Source organism: Lactuca sativa, chromosome 6, assembly GCF_002870075.4.
Source record: "Lactuca sativa cultivar Salinas chromosome 6, Lsat_Salinas_v11, whole genome shotgun sequence".
Lineage (NCBI taxonomy): Eukaryota > Viridiplantae > Streptophyta > Magnoliopsida > Asterales > Asteraceae > Lactuca > Lactuca sativa.
Window position 1 is genome coordinate 176,194,594 of NC_056628.2, and position 25,357 is coordinate 176,219,950.

Consider the following 25,357-nt stretch of genomic DNA (forward strand, 5'->3'; position numbering starts at 1 on the left):
TAGTTTGTGCATGTCATGTGCGTGTTTGCTTAGTCAAAAATCGAAAGAAAACCCACCAGCCACCGTTAGATGGTAGTTGTCATCTCTGACCACCGCCTGCCACCATGGAGGTGGATTTGTTGTGTGTGTTTTTTTGTGTGTGTGTGTGCGTGATTTAGTGTAGGGCATCATGTGGATGTTGATTGACAAGATGAACCGACGAGAAGAACCACCATAGCAGTCAACCATGGTGGCTGCCACCTCCGGCCGCTGTCGGCCACATTTTGTGGTGGTTGTTTTGGGCTTTTCCTTATTCTTTTGGTGCTAATGTGTGTGTGTGTTGTAAGAAATTATATGTGTATTGTATTGTTGGAATTATTACTCAAACCGCCGCCGTGTGCGAGTGGCTGCTGCCTCCTACCGCCATGGACCGCTGCCGACCACCACTGCCCGAGGTGGCAATGGGTGGTGCCCAATTTATTAATTATATATTTATTTAATTAGATAATCATTCAACTTTAGGAGTTGGAAACCCTAATTAGGGTTTAGAAAACCCTAATATCAAGAAAACTCTAATTTGGAGTTGGTCGGGACCCTCATTAAAACTATTAATTGAACCTAAAATAATACTTAATAATTCTCCATAATTAACTTGATGTAATATTGGAATTAATGGATTAAGTCCTTAATGGGTTAAGTGAGGAACACTAACCCTAGTTATCATTTTATGTAAAAACCCTAGAATTGAAGAGCCTTATTTTGGGCAATAATTTGGCATGTAGTTGGGCTGTTGACTGGATTATTATTTCACCTAAAACGACTAAGTCAAACCTTAATCAATCATACCCTTAAGTGATTAAGTTCTCAATTGGTTAAGTGTTCTTGCTTAACCCTTATCGTCATTTCATGTCAAACCCTAATCGTCATTTCTTGTGAGGTGGTCACTGTTGCAAGTGTCTATGACCTGTGATTAGGTATTGACTCAATTATCTTCGTGTAGGTGATTGGAAGTGAGTTGAAGCTGGTAGAGTCCTTCATTGATACAGTGGTTTCTACGCGCACATCGAGGTAAGCTTCGCCTCACTATATCGTGGGTCAAAGGCACCAAATCCGGCCCACTAGTATTGATTATCTGCTAGTAGAGGGATGCCCTAGGAACTGTATATAGTCATGTAGGACAGACTAAGGACTCTTGATCTAAGCTCTCTAACATGTTCCTTGTTTGGTTGTGGTTTTAGAGTAGGATCACCTGTCTGGGTGACTATCTCACCTCTGAGTATATACGGTTATGCATTCCTTGGTTGTTGATATTTAGTATGCTGTTATGTTGTACTGATCTATTAGATATGTGTTCTGGTATTGAGTATGTTGTTATGTTGTAGTGATCTGCTAGATTTTTGTTCTGGTAATGAATATGTTGATATGTTGTAGTGATCAGTTAGATCTGTCTCTTGGTATTGCGTATGTTTCTTTGTGGTAATAACATGTAGATCTATATGTTATATGTGCTTGTTGGATATCATCTATGGAGTGCCCTTAGGGATTATCGTTGGTTATGTAGATAGCCACCCGAACAGATAGTTGTACTCTAGAGCCACAACTAAACAAGGAATAGGCAAGAGAGCCTAGACATAGAGTTCTCAGGTTGAGGCGGCCCTGCTTTGTGCGGTAAGCCAAGATACCCGGTGCGGGCCGGCGGTAAGCCGTAGGCACAAAGGCTCGGGAGGAGCGGTAGGGTTGAGGCGGTAGGCCAAGAAACCCTGGGTATTCTAACCCAATGGTTGATCGGACCCAACATATTGGTATTCCAGCCCGAGGCTGATAGGGCCAGGCATGGGTATTTGTGTTTATGCTTGTTTTGTGTGGTGGTATTTTTGGGGAAACTCACTAAGCTTTATGCTTACTGTTTTAGTTTATTGTTCCAGGTACTTCTGATGATTTTGGCAAAGCGAAGGCGTGAACGTACACATCCTTGGTTTTACAACAGATTCGATCTTGGGAAACTCTGATTTTCAAATAATGTTTGAGAACACTATTTTTGTAAGCATTTTATTATAAAAATGATCATTTTGAAAAGTTTAAATTTTTTGAAATTCTCGGGTTGTTACATCATACAGTAGGCATACAAAGGCATCTCTCCTATTATTCTATCATGCAATTTAGAGCAGATCCTTAGCCCTGATCTAGTATGCGATTCAAAGCTTCACAAATCAAAGCATAATATAAACATGTATTGGTATTTGGGGAAAACTTACTTGAGCTCAATCGGTTGCATGCACTACACCCCTTTCTTTTATTAGAAAACTCTTTGTGTAAAATGTTTCTTTTTGTGAAAGAATTTTACCAAATCCTCAGTTTGAGTCCAAACACAGCCGAGAGTATGCATGAATCCCTTAAAACAAGGCTCTGATACCAACTTGTAACGTCCCAAAAATTAAGGTCAAAAATTTCATTTTAATTATAATAAAACCATCAACCCCAAACATGTTTATAAAACCATACAAGAAAATCAAAGTATGTCAATCAACCAATCCAATACATCAGAGTTTGTAAAGCGGAAATCATGGGGTGTGTACGATGCGATCACCCCAAGATCTTCCCTTTTGATCCGAAAGTACCTAAAACATAAACTGAAAACCGTAAGCACGAATCTTAGTGAGTTCACCAAAACACCACATACCATACATATTAAGATACAATGGGCCATGCCCACACCTATCAGGCCCCACCCGACATTAGGCCCCGCCCTGCATCGAGCCCCGCTCGTAACATATTTGTCAGTACCATGAGATAGGCCCTGCCTCATCACATTCATCAGGCCCCGCCTGGCATCAGGGCCCACCCGACATTCATACAGACACATAATAAAAATGCAAGAATCACTAGGATAAATAGCATACAATACACTCATCAGGCCCCGCCTGGCATCGGACCCCACCTTGTATACATATCACATAACATACATGCAAGAGTCATGCAGACAACTAGCATCCTAATCATAATAAACCATTGGCTGGAATTAGTACCTTCGACCCGCCAAACACATTGAAGAAACTCACCTCAAACTGCTGAATATCTCAGTTAAAAGCTCGGACTTCTGATCCGGAAAATCCCCACGCTAACATCATCAAATAATACCCAATTAATAATTGGTCCACAACCCCTAGCTAGAACCTTAATCCAGTTTTCCAACACTTAGGGTAAAAGTCCATTTTACCCTTTCCTCACTTGGCCCAAAATCTAAGGCCCAATCAAATAGCACCAAAAAGCCCAATATGGCCCGAAGCTCTAAAAGATACCCAAAGCCCATTATGGGCCCAAACATAAGAAGGACCAAATCCTAGCAATGGCCTAAAGTAAAAAGGGTTAATGGCCCAACAAGGCCCAAACTCCACTAGTCCGAAAATGGCCCAAAATCACAAAAGCCAAATCCAGGCTTGGTACATTGTGTGTACCAGACGTACACCCAACATACTAGGTTGCATGCATGATTGCGGACATGGGCATGTATGGGCAACATACTCTTGAGTATGCCCAGTGTCCACATATATTAAGCACCTTTTCCTTATGTGCTTAATACTTGCATTCTAACATCCAAATTTTAGATCTTAGTCTAAATGAACGTCCTAATCCATAAAGTTCATAACTTGGAGGCTTTGGATGGCTCAAAAAGGACCAAACACTCTATTTTGACCATTAAGACCCATAATAAGAGCCCTAAGTCATGCATGGACCAAAAATGCACAAATAAAGCCCTAAACTAGATCTATCTTAAGGAACCATCAAGTTAGGAGCTGTATACCTCAAATAGCATGGAAAGCTAATGAAGATTTTATATCTTCAAGCTCCAAGTCCACCAAAGCTTCACAACCAAGCTTCACTTCCTTCAAGGGGCCCAAAAACACCATCAAAAATCACACAATGGCTCACAAACACTCAAATGAAGATTAGGGTTTCAATCTTATGGTTTAAAGAGATGGAGGTTGATCATAAGAGACCCCCAAAGCAACATAAGTTATTTAAATAGGGCATAAACCCTAAAAATAAGGGTTTGTCCCTAATGAGCATACGACCAGCGTACGTGGGTGCCTCCGCATCCAACCAAAGAACCAGTATGCCAAACATACTCGGCTAGGGACAATGATGAAAGGAATTTACACTTAAGGGATTAAATAGAAAAGCTTGAATGAAATGTTACATTGCACCCTAATATTCTGACCCTCAAAGTTAGGATTGGATGTCCCGACTTCAATATACAAACGAGCTCCAAGCGATCAAGACCAACTCCTCCTCAAAGTAACATAGGTCTTCAAATCCGCTTTGAAAAAGAATATCTATAACAATGTGGATTTCAAAAACAATTTTTCATTTTTCAAGCACAATAATACTCATACAATATTCTCATAATCTCATGTTTATCGGATGTCATCACAATAAAATATATCCCAGAATCTCAAAAACGTAATCTTCTGCCAGTGTGTACAAATCATGTCGACGCCTTCCCGCGATCCTCGGTAGTACCTGAAACACATATCACATAACACAGTAAGCATAAATGCTTAGTGAGTTCCCCAAAATACCACATACAACACATAAGTCACTCGATGTTATAACTCGGTAAGACCCTCTAGTCAATGTGTCTCAGTGGGACCCTCCAGTCCCATAGCTCGTTGGACTCGCCAGTCCGGTCTAGCTCGTTGGACCCTCTGGTCCGGTCTGGTTAAGGACCTTCTAGCCTCGTAAGTCATTGGACCCTCTGGTCCGGTCTAACATCACATAGCATACATAAATCACAAAGCACATAATCTCAAGCAAGAACATAACATGTAAGACCCTCCGGTTTGCACATAGATGCCACTCTAGGTAATGTATAGTGACAAGACTCACCTCGGTTAGCAGGTAACCGAAAAGCACTCAGAATCTTGGACTAGCCTCCGCCTAACACATAAGCAAGCATCTCAATCATTATCCGTCTTATTACTCTTTATACCTTAAGTCCACTTTTCCTCTTTTGACCTTCAGGTTGGGTAAAAGACCAATTTACCCCTCCTTGGCCCCACCTGCCCCCTTACTGGCCCACTCATGAAGTCAACAGAAATCAACCTGGGTCAACATTCCATGTTGACCTGACTCACCAAGTGCACACTTGTTACTCGCTGAGTCCCCACGAATTCTCCATGATCTTCTTAGGGTTCGCTCAGCTCACTGAGTTGACTCCCAACTCGATGAGTTAACACTGGCCAAGGCTACTAGGTCACACCCGCTACAACTTGTCAAGTCATCCCAGGGACTCGACGAGTTGGCTCCATTGGACTACTCCTTCAGCCACCTGAGGTTAGATCTGCAGCCTTAACTCATAGATCTAACCTCCTACTACCCTAAAGTCATGTAAAGGTCCGATCTTGATGTCCATGTATGGTGTATTTTGCATTATAAACCATAAAAACTCCATTAATGGTTCCTTGCTTCAAAGCCCAATGGTTTCTCCACCATGGCTTCTCACTTTTGGACTCTCTAGACCCTCCAAGGTCTAGATCTATGCCACCAGATCATAAGAGGGGTTTGATGCATTCAAAACCCCACCAAGAATGTAATACAAACCCTAATCCACAAAAGAAAGATCTACTCAAATAGGGAAGAAAGGGGGTCCGAATTGATACCTCCAACTGATGCTCCGTGGTTGTAAATCGTGGATCTACAACCTTCTATGGCCCCTTTGGCTTGAAACCTTCCTCTTCCTTGCAAGACACCTACCAAGAAGCTCCACATGGCTCTCACTCTTGCTCAAAGCACTCAAGACTCGTTTAGGGTCTTCTCCTCTGAAGGGTAGCCGCAATAGGAGACCTTAAGCGCCTTTAAATAGGTCCCAAACCCTGGAAGTTAGGTTTTCTCTGCCCAACACCTACTCGGCGAGTTCCTCCCCTGACTCGTCGAGTCCACTCATTCAACCACGGTAGAAACACGACTCGACTCGGCGAGTTGGACCCTCAACTCGTCGAGTCTCTCCTTCAATCTCAAGTTTAACATACACAATCATATCCCTGAAAATACGGATGTTACAATATCCAATAAAACCTACAAGGGTATGAGAAACGCTCATGGAATAAACCATATGAAACTCACCCTCGATGTCTGAAAAAAATGAAACCCTTTCATCCAAGAAAATCTAAAAAATACGCCGATTTCTTCAAATCTATGAATTCTTGGACTTGAAAATGAACATACATTGTTCATTTACCACGGAAAAACTTACACTAAAAAAATCACGAAAAGCCGAGAAAAAATTTCAAGAGTTATGAAAATTTCGACTTTTGGGTGACAGTTGGAAGAATTTAGAAAAATGGGTACAAACAACCATTTTCGCAAGTAATTCACGGACCAATTGCGAAAAATCAGCTTCAAATGCAAAACTTTACCCCAAATGCAAAAGTGGGTATAAAGTGCATTTCCGCATAAACTTCAAGGACTGGATCTGTAATATTGCCAATACATTCCCCAAATTACGATTATTTCAATTTCTGAGTGAATTATGCTAAAAAAACTAAAACTATAAGGACCTTATGCGAAATTTTTCAGATGAAACTTCAATGCTCGACTCAAATCAACATTCACATTCGACTCCAAGCAAGTTGCTTTCGACCATTAACCCCAAAATACTTTCAACTCCTTATTCTTTCGACTCACAAGCTCTTTGAACATACGACTCCAATGATTATTCTCTTTTGACTCCAAGTTGTTTTTCTTTCGACTAATGACCCTAAAATATGTTCGACTCAAGCAAATACTAAAAGAAATCGAGACTGTAAACTCTTGATTTGAATTCACAACATTCGATTCCAATCCTTCACTTTCAATACCATAGTGCCAACTTTCGATTCCAACCTTGAACATTCAACTCCTCTTTGATTTCTAGTGAGTTCTAATCTTTTGGTCCAGGTTCCATTAAAATTTCGACTGGAAGCAAATCCCTTTCGATTAAAAGATCCATGGAATTTTTGATTATCAAGCTTGAATCACTTTCGATTGCATACACTTTCGACTACCGAACTGAAATCTAATCATTCCAGATCAGCCACTTCGAAAGTAACTCTTCAACTTTCATTCCTTATCTTTGATTTTACTTTCGATTCCAGTAATCTAAATATAGTCATTTGACTCTTAAACAATATTGCTTTCGACTTATGAACCTCAATTGCAAACATTCTCGGTCGAAGCAATAATCGATAGTAGTAGTCTCGACTCGAAAGAAAATCCAAATCGAAATCAGTAATCACTTTCTACTTCAACCAAAATGCTTCAAACTTTGTGTCTTTCGACTCCAATTAAATCTAAATCAAAATCAGTTTTGATTTCGACCAATTTTCTGTAACAATCGAACAACCAACACAGCAAAATCGAGACTGCAACTCTTGATTCAAAACTTTAGCTTTCAATTCGAAAACAAACAATTCAAAATAGACTTTCGATTCACAGTTGCATCTTCTTTCGATTTATCAGCCACTCCATTCAATATCATCTCCCCAATTGAGTCTTTGATATCAAGACCAGATTGTGAGTCCATTACAATCAACATCCGAGTCTACTTGACTTTTTCATATAATGAACAATAATAATTCGAAGATAGGGCTCCAAAATTGAAAGAAAATGATATTGGTTTCAAATTTTAAGCAACTTTGGATCGCTCATCTTCATATCTTAAAAAAATAAGGTACCAAATTTAACAAAAAAATTTCGGAATCCATTTGAGAATTTGTGAAACCTCCTTGAATTGATAAAAAAACAACAATCAAATCATTCCCAACATCTTCATTTCTTATATCGTTTGATGACAAAGAAACAGAAGGTTTTTCATGCACTTACAACCGAAAAACTCACTACAACAAACCTATTCTACTCTCAACGATGAACACTCAATCTATTCTACTGATCATCTTACACTATCTGTATATTACAATCAGATTACAATGAACAAAGAACAAGAACACGGTATGAACTAGTGAGAGAGACAAGCTATCACGAAACCCTAATACTCTGATCTAATGACTGAATGAATCGATCCAGAAGCATCTCTTCACTTTTATATTCCGGTTCAACCTGGATACAAGAAAGATCCGACAATAAAAGATCCGACAATAAGATCCGCGTGCATAACCTGCACAAAAGTTTCTCACAACACCCTGCAAATTCCAACTTGTAACACAATAAACCCTCATTTATAAATATTTGATTGATATATTATTATTAATATTTCAACATCCCCCCTCAATCAAATATTTATTATTTTTCTGTACTAAAAACATCAACAAGACCCAACCTTTTTATCAAAAACTCATGTTGTTTAACACTTAATGACTTTGTAAGACAATCAGCATTTTGATTACAAGAACTCATTTTTACTAATTTCAACACACCACTTGAAATTTTTTCCCTAATAAAATGAAGATCAACTTCAAAATGCTTGGTTCTTTCATGAAAAACTAGATTAAGAGCTAGCTTAATAGTTGAATCATTATCACAATATACAGAAACAGGAATGATATCTTTAATATTTAACTCAAATAAAACTTTCAAAACCCAGATTATTTCACATGTAATAGAGCCTAAGGCTCTATATTCAGATTCAGTTGATGATCTTGAAACTGTAGACTGTTTTTTACTTTTCCAAGAAATCAAAGAATTATTGAAGTAAACCAAATAACCAGTTACAGATTTTCTAGTGGTAAGACATTTAGCCCAATCTGCATCAACAAATCCTTTTAATTCAAACCCATCATGTTTTGTTAAAGCAATACCCTTCCCAGAACTTTTTTTAAGTATCTCAAAACTCTGAAAGCAATTTTTAAATGAGATTTTCTTGGTTTATGCATATATTGACTAAGGACTTGAACTGCATAAGAAATATAAGGCCTTGTGATAGTAAGATAAATCAGCTTTCCTATAAGTTTTTGAAATTCAGTTTTATTACTTAACAATTCATCCTTTTTATCAAAATCTCCTGAACTTATCACAAAATTGGTTTCTAGTGGTGTAGTTACAGGTTTACAACCAATCATACCATATTCATGTAAGAGTTCAAGACAGTATTTCCTCTGATTTAAACACAACCCATATTCAATATTTACAACTTCTATTCCTAGAAAGTATTTGAGTATTCCTAAGTCTTTAATTAAGAATTGACTTTTCATAAAATCTTTGACTTTCTTAAGTTCAGATTCATCACTACCAGTCAAAATGATATCATCTACATGTACCAAAAGAACAGTAATATAACCATCACATTTTCTAATAAACAAGGAATAGTCATTAACACTTTGTTGAAAACCAAACATAAATAATGCAACACAGAGTTTTTCATTCCATTTTCTAGGAGCCTGTTTAAGACCATATAAAGACTTAGTCAATTTACTCTAAGATCATTTTCAGAATAGTAACCAGGTGGAAGACACATATATATACATCTTCTGAAAGTTCCCCATACAAGAAAGCATTATTTATGTCTAACTGATATAATGACCATGAGTAATGAACAAATAATGAAATAACAATACGAACAGTTACTATCTTTGCAACAGGAGAGAAAGTCTCCTCAAAATCTATACCCTCTCTTTGATTATAACCCTTTGCAACTAGCCTATCTTTATATCTCTCAACCTCACCATTAGATTTATATTTAATTTTATACACCCATTTGCATCCAATTGCTTTCCTGTTTTTTGGTAGATTAGTTATTTCCCAAGTATGATTCCTATGTAAAGCTTCCATTTCCTCATTCATAGCCTTAACCCAATTTGGGTCAGTCACAGCTTCACTAAAAGTTTTAGGTTCAGTTGTTTTATTCAAATTTGAAACAAAACATTTAGTTTCAGAATTAAGACAAGAATAATTCACAGTTCTTTCAATACCATACTTATATTTACCTTCTACCACATAATCAGCAAACTTAACAGGCATTCTTAACTCACATCTAGACCTAGAGGGACCCAAAGATTGTTCAATTGAAGGCAAAAAATGAGACTGACTATCTTCCTCAGACACACTAGAGGAAGAAGGAATAGAGGACCCAGTAGGAGGCACAACTGCCTCGCCACTTCGGTTAATAGTCTCATTACTGACATCATCCAAGTCAATGGCTGCATCAGCACCATCCAACTGGGACTCAATTCTCAACTCATCAGGATTAATAGAATCATTTTGATAATCATTAGTGTCAAAATCATCATAGGAAAAAGGATCACTAGGGCCTGAAACACTTGTCATTTTATCAACAGAAGTTGATTTCATTTAAAATGGAAAGACAGATTCATAAAATTTCACATCCCTGAATACAAAAGATGAGTTAGTATCAAGACTAAGAAGCTTATAAGCCTTTTTATCAGCAGAATATCCTAACAAAATGCATTTCTCAGCACGTTCAGAAAATTTATCACTCACATTAAGTTTAACAGCAAAGCATAAACAACCAAAAACTCTAAGATGATCAAAATTAGGTTCCCTTTTAAAAACTAACTCATAGGGAGACAACCCATTTAAAACAGAAGAAGGCATCTTATTGATTAAAAACACTGAAGTTAAAATAGCATCACTCTAATATTTAACAGGAATTTCTGATTGAAAAACAAGTGAATGTGCCACATTGAGAATGTGTCTATGCTTTCTCTCCACAACTCCATTTTGTTGTGGAGTGTAAGCACAGGAAGTTTGGTGTAAAATCCCATTTTCAATACAAAAATAATTCATTTGATTATTAACAAACTCAGTTCCATTATCAGATCGAATCAATTTAACTTTTACATTAAACTGAGTTTGAAGGATATTCACAAAAGATTTAAAACAACAAAAAAATTTCACTTTTTGATTTTAAAAGAAAAACCCAAGTTGCCCTAGTAAAATCATCCATAATAGTCAGAAAATATTTAAAACCTTCAACTGAAGCAAGTCTATATGGTCCCCAAACATCTAAATGAATTAATTCACCAATTATAGTAGAAGTATGTTGACTATGATGAAATGATTCCCTTGTTTGTTTAGCCTTATGGCAAACATCACAGGGTCGAAGTGATTCACTACCAAGTTTTAATTTTTCTTTCAAAGATCCTAGAGCTTGATCAGCTGGATGACCAAGCCTACTGTGCCAAGTAAGTTTAGAAACATAACATCTAGTATTAGAAGACTTAGTAGAGTTACCTGAGGGGATACAGTCAAGATAGTACAGCTCCCCAGATTCCTTACCACTCTCCACCATCTCCTTTGATAGTGAATCCTGGATTTTGCAATTATTTTCAGAAAATACAACCTCACACCTACTATCTTTGCACAATTTATGTACAGACACAAGATTAACATTAAAATCAGGTACAACAAAGACATCAAACAAGGTGAGACATGAAGACAACTGAAGATTTCCTATTTTATTTACAGGAGCAGATGACCCATTCGGATGTTTTACAAAAAGATTAAGACCTGACACATTCACTACATCTCTAAGTTGGGACTCAGAGGAAACCATATGTTGATTTTCCCCTGAGTTAATAATCCAGCTTTGAGAACTATCAAAACTAGAAAAAGAGTTACAACAGTGAAAGAAGGATGTACCTGCCATATTAGCAACTACAGTAACATCCTCACTGGAAGACTTCTCATTTATTAGACGAAGAAATTTATTATTGTTCACTAGTGAGATAGTGAATGTCACTATTATGAATAAACTCAGAGTGAACATTAGAACCAACATTATTAGACTCAACAGTAGAAGAATTCACAGAAAAAGTTCTAGTTTTCTGATTATTATTTCCATTTCTGGATTTAAAATCTTTTGGATAACCAATCAATTTATAACATCTGTCAATAGAATGACCTTTAATACCACAATTTTTACATTGCAATTGGTTTCTAGACCTATTTTGATTCTGTGATCTCTTAAATTCATTTGTTTTACTATTGAAAGCTGACACTTGAGTTTTAGAAGAACTGGAAACCCCTAAAGAACCATGTTTTTGAAGAGACTCTTCTCTTGATACAATAGAAAAAACAGATTTAACATTTGGTAGTGGTTTCATTAAAAGAATATAACTTTTAACTTGATTAGAAGTATCATCAAGACCACTAAGAAACTACATTAATTTCACTAGTTTAGAATGATCACTAAGTTTGGTAGCAGCCTCACATACACACTCTGTTAAGCTAGTTAAACCATCAAATTCTTTCCATAACAAATCAAGTTTATTATAGTAATCTGGAAGAGAAGAGCCATTTTGTTTTAAAGTATTAATTTGCTGATGAATATTAAATATTATGGATCCATCAGCTTTGTTATAGGTTTCAAACAATTCATTCCAAATATCCTCAGCTTTATCAGAATACACATGACTAGCATAAATTGACTCAGATATTGACCCTAAAATCCAATTACAAACAACAGCATTGGCACGTTCCTATTTAGAAGACTTAGATCACTCAGTGTTACTAAGAGTAAGTGTATCATCTACAAACCCTAGCTTATCTAGCTTTTAGCCCTCTTGTCATTGCACTACGCCATAGGCGATAGTTCTCATTTCCAGAGAGTTTAATAGTAATGATAGAGGTTACAGCATTATCCGATGGATGGATATACAATGGATCATCAAAATTAATTGAGGTAGTGGGATCTTTTTCTTTGGAAGACCTACTACCTTCTAGTATGTCAGTCATTATAGATCAAATGAAATAACAGGAACACACAAAAAGGAACAAGAGTGCTGACTTAATGCCCAGATGGTCACCACAGTGTGTCGGGGCCCAAGACAGTCAACACCAAGTTCAAACAAGATCAAGGATTAAGATCAACACAAAAAATATAGACAAACAAACAACTGGTGTACTCAAGACACCAGGATCTCCCATGACTACAACTAAGAATCAGATAAAAGGGAACAAGAAACCTCACAGTGCACTAGTCTGGATTGTTTTATAAGATCGACTCCCTAAATCCGTCCTCTACGAGGGTTTATCGGTGATGAAACCCGACCCAACGAGAGTTATTTCATATAAGGGATTAATCGATCTAGCTTTAACGTTTCGATACAGATCGCCGTAGAGCTTTCAATCCAGACCGATCCACACGAGCCTACAAAATTCAAACAACAGCTAGCAGTACCAGGATCTTGATTACCAAATTCAACAATCAATAGTGTATTACCAAGAAACCCTAAACAAATAGAACACAAAAACAAACAACGGGTTTAAAAGAAGAGTAGTGATGATACCTTTTACTGATCGGTTGATAAGAACTCCGAAAAAGCGATTGGAATGACGAGATCTAAAAATCCCTCAACCTTACAGCTTTGATACCATGATAAAAAAAACGACAACCAAATCATTCCCAACATCTTCATTTCTTATATCGTTTGATGACAAAGAAACAGAAGGTTTTTCATATACTTACAACCAAAAAACTCACTACAACAAACCTATTCTACTCTCAACGATGAACACTCAATCTATTCTACTAATCATCTTACACTATCTATATATTAGAATCAGATTACAATGAACAAAGACCAAGAACACGGTATGAACTAACGAGAGAGACAAGATATCACGAAACCCTAATACTCTGATCTAAAGATTGAAAAAATGACTGAATGAATCGATGCAGAAGCATCTCTTCACTTTTATACTCCAGTTCAACCCGGATACAAGAAAGATCCGACAATAGGATCCGCGTGCATAACCTGCACAAAAGTTTCTCACAACACCCTACAAATTCCAACTTGTAACACAATAAACCCTCATTTATAAATATTTGATTGATATATTATTATTAATATTTCAATATAAAATCGTTTTTCCATTTGCAATACACAAATTGAGCATGGGAGATCTTGGTTCCTTGGTTGGAACTAAGAAATTTCCAATTTGCACATTGTACCATCTGTGAAGCACATTGTACCATCCATGGAACTTCTTCTCATTTCTCCAAGATCTAACTTCATCATCATGTTGAATTTGAGAATCTTCAACAATTTTGGATTTGGAATTCGATTTCGTAATAGAATTTGATGATTTTTGCTTTAGAACCCAAATTTTCTTCATTGATTTCATCATCAAAACGACATTTGAAAAATTCTGTTTAGAAACCCAAATTTTCTTGGTTTTACTTTTCTTCTTCTACTACTACTTTTTGGATCTTGAAGATTTAAAATCAAAAACAACATCATTCTTCACAACTTCAACTTTGAATTTTTGAATCATATCCTTTACGGTTTGATACATTTGATTGGAGGCTTTCTATATGGACCATTCTTTCAAATGAATCACAAGAATACAAACAATTATCGGTTTGAACTCCAATTAAACACAACACTTTCTCAACTTCATGAGAATCACATTGAATTCCCTTGTCTTGAACATCATGAACATCCGGGTAAAGTGCAAGAACATTGACACCATATTTGCATTCATCAAGATGAATTCCTTTAATGATCTTATTTTCTTTCTTCTTCCTTCTTCCCTCATGATAAGTTGTAACCAAAGGATTAAGCAACACTTTATGATTATAATGATCAAGAGGATAACCAACCATCTTTTCACATTCATCTCTTTTTCCACAAGAAATGAGTGAATTTTGTTTAAAATCCCGGTTGTAAAGTTATTGATAAGTCCTTCAAAACTATATGGATATGAATCATCTCCAAGAAATACAAACCATTTTTCACAAGATTCTTTTTCCATTTCGAAAACTTGAATTTTTCTAGAGAGAAAAAGTGATTTTGAATGAAATCTCTAGAGTGAGAAAGCAAAATTGATCAAAATTATAGAGAGAGAAAGTGATTTCGACATGAATTTTAGAGAGAGAAAGCGAAAATCACATGAATTTTATAGATGGAAAATCGAATTTGAATCAAGATCAAAGAATAATTCGATTTCTAGAACCAAAAAATACTCTCAAAAACGAAAGAAGACTTACAACATGAAGTTTGAATAATGATTTACCAATAAAAAAAATTACCATGGATCAATTTCTTGAAAACTTCAAGCACCCACTCTGATACCAATTCATGTGACCCAATTATGATGACGAAATTGTAATTATAAAGTGAATCAAATCATATCAAGAACACACAATGTAAATAAAATGGTTTGAGCTCTCATTAATCTAGTAAGCTATTACAAAGTAGGTTTTGTAATAATTCTCTCACTAGACTAATCTCTCAAATGGGTTTTTACATAAAATGTGAGTCACTCACTTCCTATTTATAGGAAAACCTAAAGTCATTACACAATCTAAGAGGGTAAGCCACATCTAATGAGAACTTTGCACCCTAACAAAATTTTTACTTTGAATTTTTCGGACGTTACAGTTTATTACCCTACAAGTCTGTTAGTTGTTAATTAATTTTTGTTAATGACCGAAAAACTATGTCAATATGAGATGTCGAGCTTTGTAACGGCCTGACACTTTGGCGTGGCAATTATCTAATACGGGTGTCTTTATGGTTATCTATATTAGGAGAACTTTGGATGATTATTTTTTTCCAGATACCACGAAACCAAATGGAATAGGTATGTGCTTAGAAAAGTTAATATTTTGTTTGGCGGCTAGTTTTGAATCATCTTCTTTTACGTCAAAATCCGGTGGAGAAAGGCTTGGATATTCCCTTGGTCCATTGTCAAGTATGTCATGGGACCCTGAAGATATTTTGCATTTGTTTATTAAATGTGAGATAGTTGTGAGAATGTGGAGTACTATATTCAAATGGTTAGGGTCAGGTATGCCTTTAGTGTAAGCGGTAGCTATGTTGCTCCAATGGGCATGCACGGGTTCGTTGAGTATAAAGAAGACGGCATTGGTTGCTTTGATCTTTGATCGCCACCATTTGGGTGCTTTGGAGTTATAGGAATGATGTCGTTTTTGCAAGGAACACATACATAAAACAATTTATTTTTAATTCGCATAGAGATTTTTCATTTATTTGGTTCAAAAGTAGAAACCAAAAGATATTAGGAGGGTGTTTGGATAAACTTTTAAAATGACTTTTGACTTTTTCTTTTGCAAAAAGTCAAAAAGATGTTTAGGAATGGAAAAAAAAAACTTTTGAAAATGACTTTTCCTTTAGTGTAATTTAAGTCTTTTTAAAAAGTCACACTTCCGTGATTTTTCCCAACTTTTCACAGCTAAAAATATTGAATTACCATTTTACCCCCATCTCCCATTCATTATCTATTCCCTCATTCTCGTTCACTGCTCACCCTCTTCTCTCTCGCATCGCATCTCCAGATCTGCAACATCAACCGACGACATCGGCGACTTGCAGCACCGACGACACCGGCGACCTGCAGCAGCACCGGAGACACCGACGATCTGCAACGCCGGCCTTCTCCATCTCCGATCAGTTTTTTTTTTTCAGTCGATTTCAAACCTCCTGTCTATTTCCGATTTTCAGTAGCAATGATATGCTGTGAAATTGATGAAATATTTCCCTAGTTCTGAAATTGATGAAATATTTCCCGAATTTCTGAAATTGATGAAATATGAACCCGATTTTATGAAATTGATATGTTGTAAAATTGATGTGCTGTGAAATTGATGAAATATTTCCAGATTGAATTGATATTCCTGTCTATTTGTGATTTTCTAGCATCTCTAATAGTGATGTTCCTCCCGATTTCTAAATTAATATGCTGTGAAAAAAAACAGTTTTGTGATATGCTGTGAAATTAATATGAAGATGATATAATTAATATGAAGATGATATGCTGTGAATTAACAATTTGTGAACATGATGAAATATGAATTAACAGTTCTTTGAACTTGATGATATGCTGTGATATTCTTTTTTTTGTTTTGTTTTGATTAGAATTTTGATAAATTAATGAAATCATTTAATTTTGTGATATGCTGTGAAATTAATATGAAGGTGATGATATTAATTTTGTGATATGAAGCTAATGAAATCACTGCATATTAATTTTGTGATATGTTGTGAAATTAATATGAAGCTAATGATATGCTGTGAATTAACAATCTGTGATATTAATTTTGTGATATGAAAACATGTCCTTTTTGTCATTTTACATGTAAAAGTTAAACCAAACACTTTAACTTTTGACTTTTCTCTTCAAAAGCTAATCCAAACACATTTTAAAAAATAACTTTTATAAAAAGTTTTTTTTCCAAAAAGTCCTTTAACAAAAAGGACTTTTGACCCACAAAAGCTAAGCCAAACACCCTCTAGGTTTTGGGCTGACTATTTTAAGAAAACCAAACAAATATCATAGCCTTATAAGTTTTCGCTTTCATCTATTGCTAGAGTAGTCGATCAAAATGAGTTAGGGACAAGAGGGAAATTATCTTTTGTGCACCTCAATTTGAGTGAAGTGATCCAACAGTTGTACCCAACTCTAGTTGACATTTTAGAGACACCAAAAATTTTACCCATTAAGGCCCAAATGCAGGCTTGAAAGTTGAAACTAAGGTCTACTTTCATTTGATAACACTTCTTTGTTGTGGATGTCGTAAACAAAAAAAGTAATAATAAGAACAATTTCTTTTCCTTTGGCAAATTACGATTTATCTTTTTCCCTATCAACTAAGAGATCATCCAAGAATTTATCCCACTCCTAATAAGATTTCTCTTTAATGTAATAAGGTTTCTTTTTTCTAGAGGTGACAATTGCGTCGTGTCGTGTCAAAACCCGTTTATTTTCGTATTAGGGGTATTCTTTGAAATATGTTGTGTCATGTGAGGTTAAAAGATTGAGCATGTTGAAAGAGTAGGAGTTAGGTAGGCAGAATGGAGAAACAAATAGTTTGGAGGCGGAATATATGAAGTCATATCAAATTCAGATGGCAAAATTGAAAGAGTGGGAGTTGGGGAGGCAGAAGACAATGTAACAAGGATGAGAGAGTGGTCAAAGGGACCGTGTAGTTTAGGAGAGAATGAAAAAACTGAAAATGAAATCTTGATCTTGACGGCTAAGAAATTTCAACATTACAAAACGACTCAATTGTAATTTGAAGGTTTTCTTTTACTTATGGTTTTGGTTTTGTATCTTTCTAGTTTATTTAAATAATTCAAAAAACTTGCATATAAATAAACGGGTCATATTCGAGTTGAAATTTTTAACCCTAACCTTACCCGTTTACTTTTCGTGTCGTGTCATGTCAATCCGTTTATTTAAACGAGTTGAAATATCTTATTCAAACCCGTTTATTTTATATTGAGTTCGTGTCGGTTTCATGTCGTCTCACTTTTTTCCACCTCTATTTTATTTCTGGTAAATAATTGAACATGTGCCAAACCTGCAAAAGCAGTCAACTTCACAGAACAAGAATCTTGGCCCAAAAGATTAAATTGCAGCCCATTTCAAATATTCCACCACAACATATGAGAAGCAATGCATCTATTCCTTAACTTATCATGTTCCATAGCTTTAGAAACACACCTATATAACTTTTCAAAACTCACCTTCCCTTCAAGTTTCGTACAACATATTCATAGAAAGATGGCACTTAATTTCGACAAAAAACTCATGAAAGTTGCTGATGAATTTGCCGATTTCGACCTTTTAAAGACAAAGGACCAACCTGGTCCTCGTTTTCAAACTCAAGAGACAGAATCCATGTTCATCCTCAGTGTCCAACTCCAAGGTTTGTATGAAGTTGACATGCATAAAATTTTAAATTAGCTTTTTTGATTGTTAACATAACAAATATATTTGGTGTAGTCTTATAGGATGTTGTCTTTGTCTTCAGATCCGGAATGGAATGGAATAAAAAAATTTCAATATAATAAAATTATATTAATATTTATTAAAAATGACGAGAAAATATATATTTGTTATTTTTTTGTAGTGATCTTTTATTATCTTTCGTTACATTCTTTTGGTCGATCCAAACATGCTCATATAATGTAAAGACTTATCTCATATCTTATTCATTCTATTACTTTCATCCAACAAAACAAGCTCTTAGTTTTGAATTAAATGAAATCCTATAGGTTATAAACGAACACATATAAAAGTTGAGATAAACAAAGATGGGAATATCACAATACATGGCGAAAAACCATTTCAAGATACATTGATGGTTGGAGGAAAAGTCATAAAGAAAGATATCCAAATGCATGGATTCCGAAAACCATTCAAAATCCCACAAGGGGTTGTTTTGGATAAAGTCAAAGCTAGGTTCAATGAAGAAAACTCAGAACTTGTAATTCGAATCCCAAAAGCTACAAAAGGATTCATCGGGATTGGAATTGAGGAGTTGAAAACGAAAGAAATCCCATCAGAATCCACAGAACTATTACATATTTATTCTAATGGAGAGTTGTCAGAGCAAGAAATTGAAGAGAAAAATGTTCAAGATTTCACAGAAAATATAAAAGAAGAACAAGTTGAAACTAATGATGGTGAAAGCAAAGAGCATGATAACCAAGAGCCAAAATTGCCACAAAGGAAGTTCAAGATAAGCACTCCAGTCGTGTTTGGATCCACTTTCTTTGTGTCTCTCATCGTGTTGGTTTTCCACTTGGTCCAATCTAAAAAACCAGTAAAACAACAAAAGAAAACAGATGAAGATTAGTTTAAAATTAGCCTTTATTAACGTTATTGATCATGAAAGATCGTTTGCTAAAAGAAATAAATTTGTGATAGTATGTTATATTTATGATTTGTTTTTATTTAACGTAAATCATTTGTATATAGTTTAATTGGTATGAAAAGTTATTTATTGTCTATATATTTTTGCACGGGTAAAAAAGACATAAAACTAAATCTAAAAATTACGTGGGTTTTATGGCTGCAAAACCAATTATATAAATCTCCCTGTAATTTGCCTTTTCTTCGTAAGTTTCTTCTAGTGTTTTTCTTATTTATAACATAAAGTTGTTAAAAAAAAAAGTCTAGAAATTAGTAGTAAACTAGATATATAGCAAATTATCTAAATACTCATGTGGTTGACTACAACTTGTAGATTCGGTTCAACTTTTGATTTTGCATTTTATTGTGGTTTTGCATTATGATCCTTCAATTTTTCATTATGTCCGAAATTTATTTTTACTTTGTAAATAAGTTTGGGGTATTGACATTAAAACATTAAGTAGTGATGTTTTATAATGAATTAATTTATATGGTATAATTTTTTTGGCCAATCATTTTGTATTGGGAAAATGACTTGATAAGGTAAGATATTTTTTGAAATGTACACATTTAGTTCTTATTTTTTTTTTTTAAAATAAACACTTATACTTTATTTTTTGTAACAATGCAATCATTGTGACCGGCTATACCCGATATACCGGTCATATACGAATTTTCTTTTAGGGAAAATGACTTGATAGGGTAAAATACTTTTTGAATTGTACACATTTAGTCCTTATTCTTTTTTTTTGTAAAATAAACCCTTATACTTTATTAATATGTACACATTAGGTCATTTTTACTAGATTCTACAGGTTTTGCTGATTTGGAAGCACAAGTGGCACTAAATAGAAATTAATTAGTTTAGTCATCGGAGGTGGGTGATCCTCCAGCAACAAGAAAAGGGCGGCGACCCTTCTCTTTCTCGTCTCTCTTCCTTCCGGTCGAACAGCAACATCCAAACATCCTTTACCTGTTTTGTTTCTCTGATTTGTCTCTCTTTGCCTCCATCTTTGAGATACGTTGCCAGAAAAAGAAGAAAGAATCGACGAGGGAGCTACCAGAGCAGCTCCTCGCCGCCAACTACTGTCTCTACTTCCTCCTGCCTTCCCCTTCGACCTTGTTGTTTTGCCATCATTCCTCCTTGCACCAGTGATGTGTAGGAACACACAAAGGAGTCACCGGAGATCAGGATTCTCCCTCTTTTTCATGATGAATAAAAGTTGGAAAAATATCGTTGTGGATATGTGGATGTCACCTGGGTATTTCATTTCAACAAAATAAAAGAAAGGGAAAATGACTTGATAGGGTAAGATACTTTTTGAAATGTACACATTTAGTCCTTATTCTTTTTTTTGTAAAATAAACTCTTCCACGTCAGCAAAACCTGTAGAATCCGGTGAAAATGACCTAATATGTACATATTAATAAAGTATAAGGGTTTATTTTACAAAAATAAAGAATAAGGACTAAATGTGTACATTTCAAAAAATATCTTACCCTATCAAGTCATTATCCCTTTTGTGTTATGTAATAGCATTGTATGATGTTCCAACTATTACTCGTGTAATTTGTCTACGAACTTTTACATGGTGGTATAATACATTGTTTGATATTCTTCATGTCTTTATAACTTCTTCGACACAGGTCTAATTGTTCGGCATCTCTGCATAAAGCATTGTATAATTGATTAGGGGGAAAAAATTATATAAAATATACTCTAAAAGTAAGTAACATATAAGTAAAATTGATGATAAATCAATGTTTTTAAAAGATCCGATGAATTCCATTTTAAGAGACCATGTTATCATTTATGATATAACATTGTATTCCATTCTATATAAATTGGTACGAAAATACTAACAAGCTCTAGTATCTTTCATTTTTCAAAGTATTTAACCAAAACATTCTCTTTGTAAAATAAGCTTATGAGTATTAAAGTATGTAATCTATGGTTAACACTAACATTGATTCCAACAATTAAGTGCTTGTTAATTTCATTTCACAAAACATGTATGCATTTCACAAATTACATAACTTGAATAAGCACACCCTAATTCAATTGGCCATAGTGAAAAGAGCCGACAATTATACATTTAATGAAGAAAAAAACCAAAGATTGTAGATAGATTTGAAACATAACAAAAATTCGTGAAATCAAAAACATAGTTCTTAACTAAGAAAGAAAGATAGCCACCCATGACTTACTAAAATCGAAGAAATGGTACTAGGGTAAATAAATAAATAAATAAATGATCCCTACCATGTCGTAACTTTAGTTACAATGTATAAATTTTGCATTGAAATTTTATTGTTTTAATTTTTATAAAATTGAAGTGTTATAACACACATATATTAATATTTTTATGAAAATTGAATTGTTACAAGTTACAACATCCATGTGTGCTTCCAAAGGAATATGACATGGCTTATGGCTATATTTCAACCACAAAGGAATATACCACATTAAGGTCAAGATTCCTACCTTATATGGAAATTTTGATCTATAAGTCTTTTGACACCACGAACATAGAAGCTTTGATGACAAATATATATATACAATGACATTGCACTCTTTGTTCAATAACAACAATAATAAAAGGGAAAGAAAATATGAACAACAAAGTAGCCAATTATTCTAAAAGTAGGGTCCAAAAATGATCCATAGAAAGATTGGTACAATAATCATCAAATTTCACCATATTAATTCAAATCTCACATGCACCCACCCCACCCCACCCCCCTACCCCACCACCCTAACCCCAATCCACTTTCTCTTTATACATAACCTGCCACCCATTTTCACAGCAACACCACTAACAAAACCACACACCAAAAAGCTTTAACAACGTTTACAAACCCCACAACCTGCAAAAAGAACAAAAAAATTCCAATAATCATCATCACTTTATTCCCCACATGCATGGTTATGTTCTTCACATTAAATAGATTATTTAAATCATTACTAAAAAAAAAAAGAAATTATGTAATGATTACTAATACCTGTAATAATCTATGATGACAAGAACTCGGCACCGGTCGTATGGTGGCGGAATCCACTTCTCCGGTCGGCAAAGGCACCGCCGGATTACTGTTGATGAAAGGTAAAGAACTGCCGCCTTTTCTTGGACCACCACCCATCGGCCCACCCGTCGGAAAAATTGCATTCATCGGAGATGGGCTAGGAGATGTTAGTTCTTGTGGAAGGTTAGGCCATGGGTAAGATGGAGACGATGATACAATACCTCCACCTCCACCACCACCACCGCCGCCGCCGCTAGAGCTAGTTGGCGGTGGAGTTGAGGATACAGCTTTCCCATGACCACCACCGGAGCTAGTAGACGGTGGGGTTGCAGATACAATATTCCCAACAGGTGGCTGTGCCGCCGTCGGTGGTTGAGGGAGTGGTGGCGCCGGTGAACTTTCCGGCGTGTGAGAAGAGTAGACTTTAATGGCGAGCTTGTGGTCGTCGTCGCAGGCTTTTGTGGAGACGTTTTTGAAGGCGAAGTAGAAGGAGCCAAGACGCGATGGGTGCCACTTCATTCCAAAACAAAAATAAATAAATAAATTATTTATAAGGGTAAACTTTTATTTTTTTTATTAATACTTTTGTAATTATTAAAGTTTACTTTGAATATATAATCATGAATATAACTGTTTTACTTTTTATTAAATCAATAATTAACTGTTTCAAGTAATGGTTACAAATGAGTAAATAATGATATTTTATAAATAAAAACATCATAATTACTTTTTTTAAGGTTAACATATTTTATACTTTATTTGTTGTAGCCACATTAAACTGAATATCAGTATTTAAAGCACATAATGAAATTTTTAATTATATGTTTATAACATTAAAAAAGTGTCAAATTTAGGATTAAATTAAAGAGCTAATTAGAGGGAAAAAAAAAAGTCGACACTTTTACTAAAAGTGAAATGTATAACAGATAAAGCCGATGATACAATGATTTAAAGGATTCATTGCTTTTTAAAAAGAAAAGTAAATGTTGTTCATAGTTGACCTTTTTCTTTTATGGAATGTACAACAGACGAAGCACGTTGTACAATGGTTTAAGACACTAATCCATTAAGCTTAAGCAAAGAAAAACACAGAAACATACACATGGAAGCTTTGCTTCGAATAGAATGTACAACACATAAAGCATATGATACAATGGTTTAAGCAACAAAAATAGCACACACTAAGTGTGTGTTTTGTGTGTGTGTGTGTGTGAGAGAGAGAGAGAGAGAGAGAGAGAGAGAAAGAGAGATTACAGTGAAGGTGGGAGCTGAAGGAGTGAGAAGAGTTGATTCAGTGAAGTTGCACAAATTGAAGGCTCTTCTGTTCTTGAAAATGTATAGACTGTAGTTGTATTTATGCCTGAAAACTGAAATTACCAAAAGTTTGAGATTAAATTAATTAAATAAAATCAAAACCCCACAAAAAAAAAATTAAGAAAAAGAAAGGGAAATAGGAGGTATTCCATTAAAGAGAAGCAAACATTTGCAAAAAAATGAAGTTATAAACAAAAGAAAAGTGGAATTTGGACTCATCCCACAAAAAAAAGAAAGATTTTGTTTGTGAGAAATGGGACTTAGTAGTTAGAACAAGAAAACGATATAAACAGAAAGGTGAAATTGGACTTATCCTACAAAAAAAAAGGAAATATAAATTACAAAAATGTGGTTCTTGAAGATCTTGAAACTTACTAATGGAGTCACCAATTTGAACACTAGGGTTCTTCCATTGAGAAACCCCATCAACCACAAGTGTTGAGGAATGTGTAAAGTGTTGCAGAAACAGAGTGATGAAAGTGAAGAAGATTATCACACCATTAATGTACTTCACCTCCATTAAAACCCTTCTTCTTCTTCTCTTCTTCTTCTTGTTAACTCACTTGATAATTTGCAGAGAAATAGAGAGGTTTTAGTGAGAATGGAGAGAAAAATGAAAGCTTTGAGGTTGATATTTGAAAGCAAAAATGGGGCTTTTTTGGTCACGGGGAGAGAGGGGGACTGGTAAATTCTTGAAAAGTGTGTGATTATTTTACTAGGGTTAATGTGCATCTTTTAATGAATGATGTACAAGTGTGTGAAGCATTTATAACCTACATGGAGAAGAAGGTGGTGGCTTAAAGTAGAAAGGGTTTGCAAAGATGTAAGGGAGGTTTGTCACACATAATGTACAAACAATAATGCATGTTGTACATGTCAATGGAGATTCGACTCTTGGTCTAGGTACAACATGGTTTGCAAATATGTAAGCCAAAAAATAGAACATGTTTATATTTATGAATTATGAAAATTTACGATTATCATATTGTGTTTTTTATTTTATTTAAAAAGAAATTGTGTTTTCTAAAATGTTTGGTGTGCTTAAATTTTTTCCTAAAAATTATTATATTTTGAAAGTGCTGTTCAATTATAATTAGATTTGCATTTGGTGTTAATAATTAGATGGAGTTTTGGGAAAACCAGGAAAATTAAGAATATTATCTTATAATACCAAAACAATATTTCGATATGTTGTTATTTTTTATTATTTGTTACAATATTCATAATGTAAGTAATATATGAGTTGAATAAGATGATGACTAGGATTGAATAAGAGTTGAATGAAGTGTACATGATGATATAAAATAGAGTTGAATAATCATTAAATGATTTAATAGAATAAATAAAATGATGATTAAGATTGAATATGTGTTTAATGTATTGTAGATGGTGTTATAAAGATGTTTAATGAATGATATGACAA

At 34.9% G+C, this 25,357-nt stretch overlaps 2 protein-coding genes across 2 annotated transcripts; one reads left to right on the forward strand and one right to left on the reverse strand.

Annotated features, from left to right (window-relative positions):
* The first annotated feature begins 18,415 nt into the window (after window positions 1-18,415).
* LOC111890616 (17.8 kDa class I heat shock protein) lies at window positions 18,416-19,694 on the forward strand. The gene is made up of 2 exons (XM_023886715.2): window positions 18,416-18,607; window positions 18,957-19,694. The coding sequence occupies exons 1-2, from the start codon at window positions 18,463-18,465 to the stop codon at window positions 19,538-19,540; spliced, it is 729 nt and encodes a 242-aa protein (XP_023742483.1). The 5' UTR covers window positions 18,416-18,462; the 3' UTR covers window positions 19,541-19,694.
* Window positions 19,695-22,133: 2,439 nt separating this feature from the next.
* LOC111890614 (uncharacterized) lies at window positions 22,134-24,642 on the reverse strand. The gene is made up of 4 exons (XM_023886713.3): window positions 24,310-24,642; window positions 23,875-23,987; window positions 22,600-23,133; window positions 22,134-22,464 (listed from the first exon to the last, which is right to left on the reverse strand). The coding sequence occupies exons 1-4, from the start codon at window positions 24,452-24,454 to the stop codon at window positions 22,399-22,401; spliced, it is 858 nt and encodes a 285-aa protein (XP_023742481.1). The 5' UTR covers window positions 24,455-24,642; the 3' UTR covers window positions 22,134-22,398.
* Between the last annotated feature and the right edge of the window lie 715 nt (window positions 24,643-25,357).

What these genes read in the sequence shown, in the direction of transcription:
- LOC111890616 (XM_023886715.2), top strand. Translation starts at nt 18,463, where the DNA reads ATGGCACTTAATTTCGACAAAAAACTCATGAAAGTTGCTGATGAATTT. An exon ending in CCTCAGTGTCCAACTCCAAG is followed by an intron (nt 18,608 to 18,956) that starts GTTTGTATGAAG and finishes GAAATCCTATAG; the next exon opens with GTTATAAACGAACACATATA.
- LOC111890614 (XM_023886713.3), bottom strand. Translation starts at nt 24,454, where the DNA reads ATGGAGGTGAAGTACATTAATGGTGTGATAATCTTCTTCACTTTCATC. An exon ending in TCAAATTGGTGACTCCATTA is followed by an intron (nt 23,988 to 24,309) that starts GTAAGTTTCAAG and finishes TGGTAATTTCAG; the next exon opens with TTTTCAGGCATAAATACAAC. An exon ending in CTTCAGCTCCCACCTTCACT is followed by an intron (nt 23,134 to 23,874) that starts GTAATCTCTCTT and finishes TTTGGAATGAAG; the next exon opens with TGGCACCCATCGCGTCTTGG.